The sequence below is a fragment of the Mastigoproctus giganteus genome, chromosome 5, assembly GCF_048544385.1.
Source record: "Mastigoproctus giganteus isolate SK-2022 chromosome 5, ASM4854438v1, whole genome shotgun sequence".
Classification (NCBI taxonomy): Eukaryota; Metazoa; Arthropoda; class Arachnida; order Uropygi; family Thelyphonidae; genus Mastigoproctus; species Mastigoproctus giganteus.
Window position 1 is genome coordinate 75,248,483 of NC_143579.1, and position 14,841 is coordinate 75,263,323.

The 14,841-nt window shown below is 38.5% G+C and overlaps 1 protein-coding gene across 1 annotated transcript in view; it reads right to left on the reverse strand.

The window, feature by feature from the left end:
- The window catches only part of botv (exostosin like glycosyltransferase 3), a 213,038-nt gene that overhangs the window by 83,733 nt on the left and 114,464 nt on the right, over positions 1 to 14,841 (reverse strand). The window contains exon 7 of the mRNA XM_090374579.1: positions 7,886 to 8,040. Coding sequence (XP_090230705.1) covers positions 7,886 to 8,040 — 155 coding nt within the window. The remainder of the gene's footprint in view (positions 1 to 7,885; positions 8,041 to 14,841) is intronic.

Genomic DNA, 14,841 nt, shown 5'->3' on the forward strand with positions numbered 1-14,841 from the left:
ATGTCACTGCTGTGTTACAAGACGAGACATATAATGCTCACCATAGGTGTCTACCACATGTGGCTGTTCCATGTGTGACCTTTGGCTGGTTGTTCAACCGCTGTTGAACATGGTTAGTGCTCCTGTTGGGATATAGTGTTTCTTGTCTAGTGGTGCCTGGGATATCCCCTATAAATCATGAAGTATGCTTAGTGATGCAATACAAACTCTGTAAATGCCAGAGATAGTATAAGTATTTGTATCAGTTTGTGTAGTATAGTGTTGGGTTATGTTGGTCTGTTGTTCCTCCGGAATTTAGCCGCCAGGGCCCCTAGTGGGACCCTGCATTTCTGTCCATCACCTTGGGGAGGCAGCCGGATACAGCAGGAGAAAGAATTCTGACGGGGGGGGGGGGGTAAACACTGGACTACACCTGAGTTTGCTAGGGAGGACCCCAGTAATAAAAACCTCTAGAAGGGAAAGGGGATAGGGTGGATGATAGAAAGGCTGTCCACCAAGAAGTAGGAAGCTAAAGGAATAGAGGGACACCCCTGTGGAAGAAGTCCATTCTCCACAAGGGGGGGGTTAACACCAGGCAAAAAGTAGGGGTGGGAGGTGGGTAAGGGAGAATGGGTAATTTGGGAACAAAGCATAGGGCCAGGATGCCCTGTGTTGGGAGAAATCACACTGAGGACAGTGGTTCTCTATGAATAATCCCACACCAGCTAGACCAGTTGTAGCCAGTGTCAGCATATCCTACACAATGCTACAAATTATAGGGCATGATGTCAGCAATGCAGGGGAGTTTCCACATAGGTTGCCCTCACTGCAGTCTAATTTCGAGGGGGCATGCTAGAACAACACACACCAACCATTTATTCCTTTCAAGTATACAGCTATCATACTGATAATTACACAGTGCACATTTTTTCTTTTTTTTATAAACTTATTTAGGGATAGTCTGGTTTCTAACAGTACAACATTTACTCACTCATTTACCTTGTTTCATCCATCACCTCACATTTGGACAGGACACAGGTTTTGACAAAAAAAAGCAAAGCACATTCACAAGGCCACTACACAGTTTACACAGGTGACCAAGCTTTACACTCATTTGTACTCATTTTACTTGGATGATATATAGAATTTATTTTATTTTATTTTATATATATATATATATATACAGGAAACAACAGTCAACATGTAAGGGACATTCAATCCTCCTATTGGTATAAAGTGTGTAGGCTGTCTAACAGTGCCAGGGGTTTCCCCCATCTCTGAAGTGTATACATTGTGTGTATAACGCAGTACACTGTGAAGACCAGAGATTTTCAAAAGGGTATGGGGAATGGAATACGTGTAGTGTTATGTACCGTTGTTCTTCTAACCTTTTAGCCGTTAGGCCCCTAGTGGGGCCCAACATTGTTCACACTTTGCCACGGGGAGGCAGGTCAGGTACCCAATAGATTTTGTAAATACTCTGGCCGGTCCTGCCACCTAGTTTCTGGAGATTTCAGTAGCAAGCCAATTTAAAAAAATAAATAAAAAGTGGAGGACGCTAGAATTGAATGGCAGAAAAGTGTTAAAGAACGTGGTTGATTTAGGAATTGGTTTGATATTTGGAATTTGGCAGTGTTTGTTAGGGCATACTCGGCCTGTTTTGTTAGAGTAGGGGAGGTAGGTAGAAGGGGAGATATGGGGTCAGTAGGGAAGACAGCCCCACCAGGAGGAAGAGAGAGTGGCAGGGAGGGGAGGGGAGGAGATGGAAACTCATCCCCCCACCAGGGAAGGGAGAGAAAGTGGCCAGGCAAGAGTGCCTGGCACAGATCGCCAAGAGGTGGGGTGGCAGCGGAGCTGTGGTCATAGTCAGATTTTGTTGAAAGTCCGGTCCAGTGGAGAGGTCACATATGGGTCACAAGACCCACCCATGGCGTTCTTCTTGGAATCTAGGAGGTGGTAAGTCACACGTGGGTTAAAGGCCCATCCTTGGTGTTGATAATTTCTTCCTGCAGGCTGGAGGTGGAGGATCCTGCCTGTTTAGTTAGCAAGGTGTCACCTGAGCTTAGGTGTGTCCATTCCGATCATTACATTGGAATACTGGCACCTGCACATTTTGCCCAAAGTGTCATTTCGTGTTTGAAGGTGGAAAGACACTGGGGGCACAAAGAAGAATGGGTTGACACCCATTCTTCCTTGCACATTCAAAAACTAATCACCATGCACGTATGGCTATCTTATATCAGCTTTTCCTGATTTTGAGCTTCAGTAAAATTACAGACCAGCCCATTCCTACACTGGGGAGGGGGATGTTGTTAATGCAAAGCCAACTCAGTCTATACCCATACACATTTTTTTTTCTCCCAAAAAACTGCTATTTTTTATAACTTGCATGCTTTTATCAATGACAGGGAACTCATTTTAAGGGAATTTTTGCTGAAACTGGAATATAAAATTTTAAGGGAACCTAATGCTACACTTGGAAATATGATATTTATGCATAGATTCTTTTCATCATATTCACTAATGATTTTTTGTAATATTGGAACATCTATATTTGCAAGTAATCTGTCAATGTTAAATCGGGAGATTTTGGGAACCACAAATTATTAAAAATAGGACAATAACTGAAAAAAGGTGTCTCTCATCATTGTCAGTTGCAATGGATTCTCACCAGTAGCCATATCTTGCTGAAATCAAAAATACTGTTTGTCATTGTCAGGTAGCAAAATAAACTGGTGTATTATTATTATTATTTTTTTTAATGAAAACCGCAAACACGAGAAGTATTAGAACCTATAGTACTTATATAAGGTGCATGTGAGATAAAATTGAAATGCTATGCTTGCAACAGTTGCTAGTTTCCATTACTTTTTATAGAGTCTTTCCATGCCCCTCTTCATTTTCGGGTTGAAGGTTGAGAAGATGAAAGAAGATATATGTTGACATTAGATTTGAACTTTTGTAGATTGTAATTTCCAGGAAATACATATGAAGGAAAATTGTTCGAGAGAACGGAAGTTGAATGAATAAACGAGGAAGAAGAAAAGTTGGTTCTGTGAGTTTGAAGTTGGACAATAAAAGGATACTGACTGGTTGTGGCATGTGTTTGGACTTCTTTGGAAAAGAGAGTGGGAATTATAGAAGCCAATTCAGAAGAACAGTGGCCATGGAAGTATCTATAGAAAAGGCATGCAACAGAAACAGAATGTCAATGAAACAGAGCAGAGAGACTTTGTTAGAGCTGAGTCATTAATTAACCTAACAGAACCTCCTCTGAATGGAATTTAGAAGCCTGAGAAATGTTTTGAGGGCACCGTCCCAGATGTGGGAACAAAATCCCATGGTAGGGCAGATATGCAATTTGTACAGAGTGAACAACAGTTTGGAAGAAAAGTAAAGTCGAGAGTGAAAGAGAAAACCCAGTTTTTTAGATGCAGAGGAAGCAATATTTGTAATGTGCTTATTCCAAGAGAGATTAGAAGTCTAAGTAATACCAAATAAAGATATATGATCTTGCCTAGAAATCAGAGTGTCACTGAAGATGAGCATGTTCAGACTTCTTTGAAAGAGAGAGCAGGAATTATAGAAGCCAATTCAGAAGAACAGTGCCCATGGAAGTATCTATAGAAAAGGCATGCAGCAGAAACAGAACAATGAGAAGAGTGGAGAGACTGTTACAGATGAGTCATTAATTATCCTAACTGAACCTTTTCTGAATGGAATCTAGAAGCCTGAGAGAGTTTTTGGGGGGGCACAGCCCCAGATGTGGAAACAATATTCCATGGTAGGGCAGATGTACGATTTGTAGAGAGAGAGAACAAGTTAGGAAAAAAAAGTAATGCCGAGAGCGAAAGAGTAAACCCAGTTTTTTAAATGCAGAGGAAACAATATTTGTAATATGCTTATTCCAAGAGAGATTAGAAGTCTAAGTAATACCCAATAAAGATATATGATCTTGCATAGAAATCAGTGTCATTGAAGATGAGCACGGGAGCAGAAGAATCCTTTTTGTGAGATATAAGAATTGAATTGAAATCAACTAAGTTGTCTTTTTCCCACTGGACTGGAGACCAGCATATAAGGAACTGGTAGTGAACATTCGAGAAGTTGAAGTATGTACAGAGCACGGTTTCTCAAACTGGAAGGTGGAATGCAACGTGCTATCATCAGCAAAACTATGAGTAGGATCTCTGGTCAATGGAAGAAGGTCATTAATGTACAAGAGGAAAAGAGTGGGAGAAAGAACAGAAACTTGAGGAACACCGGTATTAGTGGAGAAATTAGAAGACGGGTAGCCATCTATTATTACCTGCAGTGAGTGATCAGAGAGAAAACTGGCTACCCAATTACAAAAAAAAAAAAAAGTTGGCAAACCATAAGATGGAAGCTTATTTAGAAGACCTTTATGCCAAACATGTTCAAAAGACTGAAATTTCAAGAGCAACTACTTGAGTTTCACCAAACTTTTCCGCTGAATATGTCTGTAGATGGGTAATGCAAGCCAGAATATTGCCAGTGGATCTACACTGATGGAATCCATATAGGTGACCATTGATCAGATGGAAAGTTTTTTTTAGACAGTTTAGGAGTTGGCAGTTAATTGATTCCTCCATTACTTCAGAAAAAAAGTAGAAGTAATTACAATGGGACAATAATTGGATGTGAGGGATTTTTCACCCTTTTTAGGAACAGGCTGGATATGAGGAAATTTCAGCAGTAGGGAAAACACTTTGGAATAAGAAAGTGAACAAAGACGACACAACAGGAATAAGTTCAGGAGCACAGATTTTGGGAACAAATGGAGAAATACCACCATGACCTGCAGCTTTCTTAGTATCAATATTCATCAAAATCGTTTGGACATCCTTTTGACAGAAGACCACAGGAGGCATCGAATGGAGAATGGTAGGAGTTGGTTTACCAAGATCATCAATACATGAATTAGAAGAAAAATAGGATGCAAGCAGGTCAGCTTTATCTTTGGCTGAAGTGGCAATAGAACCGTCAGGTGACAGAGGTGGGAACACAGATGGGCAAAAGTTACAGCCAATAACTTTGGCAAGAAACCAGAATGCTTGGCTACCATTTAGACAAGAAGCAAGTTTTCTACTCTTAGCCTGTTTTAAATCTAATTTGGACTGATTAATAACTGCTTTATAATTGTTGCAAAATTTGGCGTAGACAGAAAATTAATCTGGAGATTTAGAAATAAGCCAATTACAATATGCAATGTTCTTCTATTGAACAGCCTTAGCACATTTATTCGAAAACCAAGGTTTAAATAAAGGACGAGATTTTAAGGTGGAGTGTGGAATAAAGGATACCATCCCTACAAGAATAATTTCACTGACAAAATTTAAGCAAACATTGACATCAGAAGATTTGAAACAATAATCTCACCAAAAGAAGAAAAGAAATATCACAGATCGTAACATTTTGCATTCCTGTAATGCCAAACAACATGAGGTTGAGAATGGCTGCGAGAGAAAGGCTCCATCGGAGAAGAGACCATCACCAAGTTGTGGTCTAAGGTGCCTGAAGGACCACTCACCTTGACTGTGTACTTAGAAGGGATGTTTGTGAGAAAATAATCATGCATACCGGCTCTGCGGTTAGGATTATCTGGTATTCTGGTGGGTAAATGAACAATCTGCGCAAGGTCATTAGTAATTGCAAAAGCCTCAGCATCTCGACCAGCTAGGTCCGTGTGACTAGAAAATGGAAGTCAACTGGAGTTGTGAACATTAAAATTACCAAGGAAAATTACCTCACTGATAGGAAAATTGGACTAAAGGAAATCAAGTTTCAAAGAGTTCCAAGTGATTAATGGAGTTGGGCGAACGATAGACAACAGACGAATTTGACAGAATGTGGTAGAGAGATTTTAAGCCAAAGATGATCATAAAGAGGAGATTCCAAATTACTAAGTCTCTGACAGGGAACATCAGAATGGACATATGTACAAGTACCACCTTTGAAGCGAAAGGAATCATACAGCAAATAAATCGGACAACTGAGATGAGCAATGGTTTAGTCAACCGATAACTGGGATTATGTCAGAAAAAGTACATGGGATTTGGCAGGCTGTAAGTAGAAATGGACATCACTGAGATGAAAACTGAGACTATGTATATTTGTGAAATGAACTAAGAAGTGCTTGGGAGGTTTAGATCTTTTTGCAGATAAATTTGTTCTATTAGTCTGACAATTTGTGGTGTATTCAGAAGAAAAGATGGGGGGGGGCATGCTGTATGAAGAAATGAATTTTTTGGATAGTTGGACAATGACCCCGCCCCTACATACATACTACTCGTACTCCCTCCAGTCACTATCTGGCAGAGTAGAAGCAGCAAGATTATACACTAGCTGATTCTGAAGTCTCCTAGAGAATTACTAATAGATTCGGTCAGGTGGACTATCTAGCAGCCAGCCTGCAACCACCATTTTAGAGCTGTACCTTCAAAATGTAAGGAAGATTGGATCTTGCTATGACATTCACCATAACATCAGATTGGTCCACTTCAAATGACATCAATCATACTGCATGACAGAAGAGGGTTTGCCAGAGCTTTTCTCTGGAGACTAAACATGGGTACCACCACTTCAAGCCTCCAATAAGCAAAGTGGTGGTATTGCACTGGTTGATGAAAGTCATTTACCACCTAGTATTGCCTGGTAACAGAGAGGTGTGGTATAGCTCCTTGTGGTTTGGGCACCACACTTGACCCCTGCTTATGTTAGTTTGCACCTGGTGGTCACCTGCAGTGTTCTAGATGCTGTATTTCAGGACTTGCACATGGGGGTTACACCCACGGTTACTAACAGTTCTACCATTGTGAAGGTGCAAGCAGAGGATTTGGCTCTCACCAAAAAGACTGTCAAAATTAGATCCACCTGACTCGAGTGTCACCTGAATATCAGTTCCATCAGCATTTTAGACTCCCAGAGAGCAAGCATAGCTTGGCATATCTGAAAGAATGTCTGCGATAGCCACAGGGACCCAAATATCACTTCATGTTTCAAACAAGTAATGTTCTTGAAGATGAGAGGTTGGATCACTTGGCAACATGAAATGGTCCACTCCAATTCTTTGAGGATGCAAAGGTTTTTAACGAAAAACATGAAACCTTTCACTATTCCATATCCTGCTGTTTGGACTATTAACATACCCACTCAAGTGGAACCAAGTTTTGGCACTGAAGAAAACAAAGTCAAAAATGCCAATTCCATTTGAATCAATAAAATGAATGAGACCAGTGACAATAATGCAATCTTTTTTCTTTAACAATTCTTCAAGTTCTTCATGCATTACATGAACAACAGGGATTTTTACTTTTTAAAAGTCTTTTGTGTTGTGAATAAGGTACCCATTTATGATGCCAGTCTTCACAGCAATAAATACTGATTAACACTGTCAAGTTTTTCTTCATTTAGCAACAAAGAGTGTCCAGTTCCTGTCTTGTCACAAACACTGTTTCATGAAAATGGGTTACTAGTCATGAAATTGATTTCTTTTGTACTGGTGAATTGGGATAGCTTTTTTCAAATTTTGACTCTGACATTCATAGACAATTTTGAACAAAAGTATTGCCTGACAATAAACAAACATTCAGATAGGGAATATTTCACGATGACCTCATTATGAACAAATTGGTATGGATGAGTTTGTGTAAGTATAATCTAACAACCACTGTTCTACAGTTAGAGGTATACAGTGTTGCCACTGATACAGTTTTGTGAGATTTGCATATGGTTGACAAAAATGAGAGAAATTAGCTCTTTTAGTTTATGTAAACTTTTATCTGTAGAAAAAACGATAATAAACAAAATAAAATTAAATTAACATATTAACAGAAATTAACCTTTTAATTTACTATCTCTTTCTTGTACTTTGTTTTTTTATTACCTGTATAGGAACTCCAATCTCTGGCCAACGTAAATCTGAAGCAGGAGGCTGTGGACTATTCCATACTACCACCACTTTGTTTAAAAAAGGGAGCCCTTTTAGTCGTTGTAAAGAATCAATAAGCACTGCTTCTCGTTTATAAGTTAACATTACCACTAGGCAGAGAGAGAAAAAAAAAAACATTTTATAAGTGTTTTTTTTTCATTTATTAACAGTGTAAAATTTTGAACAAATAGAATGCAAGAATTAAGAATAACAGAAATCCTGGTTTTTGTAAGGTTCCAGGTCTGTTAAGAGGAGGAATCTGGATACAAATGGAACAGAAAAGTTTTTCTTTTGGTTATAATCCAATTACTATTTTAACATTTTTTGTAGGATTATTATTATTATTTTTTTTTTTTGTGAAACATGCTTTATGGTGAAGCTCTTGGTACTCCTATATTTAATGCTGGTCCTCACCAGAATGGTGTGGACTAGCATTAAATATAGGAGTACCAGATAGAATTAATGTTAAACATAGGACATTTGCAATAAACTATTGCATAACACCTATATTTAGACATCAATTTAAGTAAAGTGATGTCTAAAAGTACAATATGAATATTTGATATTTGGAAAGAGAAACAATCAAAATTCAGAGTTTAATCAACATTCAAAGTTTAAAATTACATTATCATTGGATCAAATCTGAAGTCTTGTCATTCTCACATATTTTAACAAATGATTACCTTAGAATACAGATTTTTAACACACAATCTTCACTTGAAGTTTATAAGTGAGATGTTAAAACCATCAGCAGGAGTGCTGAGATGGGGAGGGGCAGCCAGGTTAGCTGACACAGGCCCAGATATCGTAAAGAGAGAGCAAACCACTGCCACATATTTAGAAAACGGGAACTGGATGGGAAACGTGAGCCCAGTGAGGATGTTTGCTCCAACCTCAAGCTGGCTCTAAATGTCCTTGACTGAAGCATATGTAGCAATTTTCTTTTTGATTTATCTTTAGAACACTTGTTTCAGAAGAAAAATTTTAACTTTCCTCTAATTGAGTGATGCCCAATCTTCACTTTCTGGTTTCATAAACCTATTAACAATGTTCTTGCATTCCCATTATCTTAGATTTTTCTTTAGTTTCCATCACTTATAAGCTAGTCTGTAATCAAGTCACAAAGGAGATTAGGCAAATGAAGACAGATTATGAGAAATTTTTGGCAAAGGATGCTAAGAAAAACAGCAAGGATTTCTTTACTTATACAGTAGGGTATGCTAGAACGAACGTAATTGGTTCCAGAACCTCGTCTGTTATAGCATCTGTTTGTTCTAGCATACATTGAAATATATGTATTTAGGGGTAATCCGTTCCAGGCCACAGTCTAGAGCAAAGTTAACATCCAATACAACAATTTAAAAAAGAAAAATATAATACAAAATGAAAAATATAGATGTAAAAATAATATAAAATTAATTTATTTAACTGTACATAAAATTTGAAAAGCATAACCAATATTCCCCCAGTGAAAATATAAACAAATATTCCCTAATAAAAATCATAAAGTCACATAGAGGTGGAAGGAGAGGAGTCATCGTTCCTACTCATCTTGGGTGACTGTCCTGTGGGAGGTTCATCAGTTGAAGGACATTTGTCCACCTTTTTGAAGAATGAATCCAGGCTTGACTGCTTTATCCTGGATTTTTGGAACCTCCAAAAGTGGGCCATCAAGGTGTCATTAAAATGATTAAGGTCCATTTCCACAGCAGCAATATCCGGATGATAATCTTTTATAAGTTTGGATAGTTTATTCCAACAAGAGAAAACCTCTTTAAGGTCCTCAGCTGGAATGCTGTGACTTTTTTCCTTGTCCTCATCCTTCTCGTCCCTGAAAGCTTTCCTCTTCTTCAGTGCCTCTTCATTGTGAAGCTCTGTTTGCTCTTCAAATGATAGCTCCTTCCTGTGGTCCTCCATGTCCTCCTCATTGATCTCCAGGCCCATGGAACTGCCCAGACATACAATTTCCTGCACAACAGGCTCTTCCTCCAACTGTTGAATGCCGTTGAAGTCCCTTGGAGCCACAGGGTCAAGCCACATTGGATTCCAAGCCGAATTCAAGTACCTAACAGAAACCTCCTTCCAAGCAACCACAATTAGGAAAACAGCATCTGCTATATTAAGGTGACTCTTCCAAAAGTTCTTCAGAGTCACATCACTGGAAGAAGTGGCCTCAAAACATTTCTTGAACAGTGTGATTTAAAAATTGCAACCACCTGCTGGTCCATAGGCAGAAGGAGAGGCATCGTATTAGGTGGCACGTAAACCTTGATAAAACTGAACTCATTTGGTAATTCTTCCATCAAATTAGGAGGGTGGGCTGGAGCATTGTCCATGACCAAAAGAACCTTCAATGGAAGATTCTTCTCCTAAGGTAGTCACAGACAGTGGGGCCAAACACCTCAGTCACCCAAGCCTTGTGGTTGGAATGCCACAAAACTCCAAGGCGGTTTTTCCTGATGTTTTTAAAAGTTCTTGGGTTCTACGAATGGCACACGAGCAGTGGTTTGACCTTGCTGTCACCCTTCATGATATATGTTCTGCATGGCATTCTCTTCCAGAAAAGGCCAGTTTCGTCGTAGTTAAACACCTGCTGCAAAAGAAAGCCTCCATCCTTAATTATTTTCTTAAATTTCTCACAATGTTGCTCAGCAGTGTCCCCATTTGCACTGGAAGCCTCACCATACCTCACAACACTGTGTAATCCAGTCCTTTTCCTAAATCCAGTAAACCACCCCTTGGTGCCAAAAAACTCCTTCACAGAACCAGTACTAGGAGCCTTAGCACCAAGTTCCTCAAACAATTGTTTGGCCTTTTCACAAATAATCACCTCACTGACAATATTGCCTGCCATTTGTTTTTCATTAAGCCACACTAATAGAAGAGTTTATCTTTTCCGTGATATTACAACATGAACTGCTTAACATAGAGATTCTCTTCACGACCTGTGCACTTTTTATTTCTTCCTTGTTTTTTAAAACTGTACTAATTGTTGATTTAGCCATACCATATTCAGCACTTAGATCTCCTACACCTTTTCCACTTTCTCACTTGGAAATTATTTCTTTCTTGATGTCTAAGTTAATTAGCTTTCTCATTCTATTTTGATGGCTCATGGCTAAAATTATACAGCAGAATAATTTTAAAAAATATTTTCACTGCTAAAGGGCAAATAAGCAGATAACCAAACTAAACTAATAAATGAACCTTAGAAACGATAACAAAGATGATAACTAATCAAGGCGGGAAGCGCTCAACACATCATGCACATGCTATGCCGACCGACAGTATTCCTCCGCATTCGTTCTACAATGAACGAATGCGGAGGATTCGTTCTACAATGAAAGGAGATGAATCAGATTGGTCCACTTGATATCGATGATTCGACTGTTGATGATCCAATTCAGATAGCAAACAAACTGAATGAATATTTTGCATCTACATTCACACATGAGGAGTTATTAAGGAAGAAAAATGCCAGAAGGTTATCAAATTGTTGCAGGGTGCTTAATGATTTTGTAATAACTGAGAGCAAAGTGTAGGAGAAATTTTTGAAGTTAAACATAAGAAAGGCACCTCAGGTAGTAGTAGTAGTAGTAGTAGTGGCATGTGATGCAAGAAAGCAAGTGTATGAGCTTATGCAGCATCAGCCAAAAAAAAAAAAAAAAAAAATCACACAATTCCCTCCAAATGCCTGTCCAGTTCCTCCTTAAATTTATTCAACCTATCAACTTCCACAATGACAGATGGAAGTTTTTTCCAGCAATTAACCACCCGCTGGCTAAACGCAAATTTCCGCACATCTATTCTACATCTGTCTTTTCTTAATTTGAATTTATGCCCCCTTAGGTTCGTAATCTGAACAAGTGGAAGGATCCCATCAGAATTCAGCGTGCTTAACCCATTCAAGGCCTTATATACCTCAATCAGATCACCGCACAGTGCCTAGTCTCCAGCCACTGCAATTTGCAGAACTTAAGCCTCTCTTGGTAAGAGGATCCCTTCATTCTCCTAACCAATCTTGTTGCCCTTCTCTGTACACACTCAAGTAAATCTACATCCTTCCTAAAATGAGGCTTCCAGACCTGTATGCAGTACTCAAGGAGTGGCCTGACCATTGCCTTATACAGAGGGACAATCACCTCCTTCTCCCTGCTAGCAAAATTCCTATATATCATTGACAAAACCCCATGACCTGTCCTGGCAGCCTGTCTGCATTGCTCAGAAAACTTCATATCTGACTGCACAATTACTCCCAGGTCTTTTTCATTTTCTACCACCTTAAGTGTAGTACCACACAGTTGGTACGTTTCTCTGGGGTTACTTCTACCCATATGCAGTACTTTGCATTTGTCAAGGTTAAACTTCAGTTGCCACTTCTTAGCCCATCTGCCCAAATTATCTAGATCCTGTTGCAGTAGCACACTGCCATTACTGTCATTAACAACCCTGCCAACCTTTGTATCATCTGCAAACTTCGACATTAAGCCTGATATACCTTCATCAATATCATTGATAAATATACAAAACAACAGTGGACCCAACACCGAACCCTGTGGGACTCCACTAATAACATTAGTCCAAGAAGAGCAGCACCCATTGATTACCACCCTCTGTCTTCTCGCACTTAACCATCCTTTTATCCATTGTAGCAACTTACCCTTAATACCATTCTACTCCAATTTGTACAATAGTCTTCCATGCGCAAGTGTCAAAAGCTTTCCTGAAATCCAAATATATGATATAAAAATTATTTTTTGCATCCAGTTCCTTTGTAACCACATCTAATATCCTATCAAATTTGTCAGACAAGACTTTCCCTTAACAAACCCATGCTGTGTCTGAATTATTGCTGCAGTCTTGTGTAGATGATCCTGCAATGCATCTTTAACCAGTGACTCCATTATTTTACCCGGAACAGAAGTTAAACTAACTGGTCTCTAATTACTCGTGTCACCCTTCGATCCCCCTTTGTGAATTGGGGATACATTTGCACATCTCCATTCCGTGGGAACCTCCCCTGAGTCCAAGGATGCTCTCATAATTATGGCTGAGGGTTTGCTTAGTTGCTTTGCCGCCTCCTTTAATATAAATGGATAGATCCCATCCACACCAGGTGCTTTTCTTATGTTTAACTTCAATTTCTCCTCCACTTTGCTTTCAGTTATTACAAAATCATTAAGTATCCTGCTACAATTTGATAACCTTCTGGCATTTTCAAACCTTAATAATTCCTCATGTGTGAATGTAGAAGCAAAATACTCATTCAGTTTGTTTGCTATCTGAGCAGGATCATCAACAGTCAAACCATCGATGTAAAGTGGACCAATCAGATTCATCCCATTCCTTTTAGAGTTTATATAAGTAAAGAAATCCTTGCTGTTTTTCTTAGCATCTTTTGCCAAGGATTTCTCGTAATCTGACTTCGCCTGCCTAACCTCCTTTGTGACCTGATTACAGACTAGCTTATATCTGCCATAGGCTTCTGAGTCACTTGATAATTTATATGCATCCCATGCATTTTTCTTCTCTGTTATGAGTCTCATTAGTTCATTAGATAACCATTTAGGCCTAAACCTTGAACAATATTTATTAATAGGTATGAAACTTTTAGTAGCATCCACGATTAATTCCTTGAATGCTTCCCACTTAGAATTTACTGTTGGTAACATCGTCAGTTTATCCCACTGTACAGAATTTAAAAACTGTCGGAGAATTTAAAAACTGTCGAAGGTGAGTACACCTTCCGTAAAGGTGTACTTACCTTTATGGAAGCAAAAACCCTTTCCTTTACCCTTGATTGTAATTAAATCTTTAAGGGTGGATGGATCTATCCAGTTATATTAAAGGAGGCCGCAAAGGAAGTAAGCAAATCCTTAGCCATAATTATGAGAGTATCCTTGGACTCAGGGGAAGTCCCCACGGACTGGAGATGTGCAAAAGTATCACCAATTCACAAAGCGGGATCGAAGGGTGACATGAGTAAATTACAGACCAGTTAGTTTAACTTCTGTTCTGGGTAAAATAATGGAGTCACTGGTTAAAGATGAATTGCAGGATCATGTAGACAAGACTGCAGCAATAATTCAGACACAGCATAGGCTTGTTAAGAAAAAAGTCTTGTCTCACAAATTTTATTGGATACTATGATATGGTTACAAAGGAACTGGATGCAAAAAATAATTTTGATATCAAATACAGTCTCTCCTCGTATAGCACGATAGTTGCGTTCCTAGAAACCCTCGTGCAATGCAAAATCGTGCAATGCAAACAACAGGCCCTATGGGAAAAGTAGGGTTACGTGCCGACCACCCAAGATTGAACACACATTTGGAACCAAAACATTACAAAACACAATAAATAATCGGGTAATTTTAATCGTTATAAAATACTTACGTATTTTATAACGATTAAAATAATATAATAAAAATAATATTATATTATAATAAAGTATTTTTAGTATTTTTTAATACTAAAAAAGTATTTTTTACGGATAAAATACGTATTTTATTCGTAAAAAATTTATTATATTAAATAAAATAGTCGTAATAAAATTCTTACGTATTTTATAATACGTGAGTATAAATTATAATACGTAAGTTGTAATAAAATATTGCTAATGCTTTTGCTTCTATCGTAAGCAAACTTGCTTTTTGTTTGATTTTCTATCCAAAGAGATAACAGCCGTTCCATCTCTTCCAATTCTTTGTGTCTTAATCTAATGGATTTTAATTACACTTTGAGTTGTTCCCGCTATGAAAGTTGTTTTTATTTTCTCTGCATTCTTTGTAATTCTCCGCGTTGACTCATTTAGGTCTGTAGCACGTGCAATATCACATGGTCTTTCATTTTGCTCAAAGCGTTTCACAATTTCATATTTTTTCTCTATCGACAGAAGCGGACTGGCCATA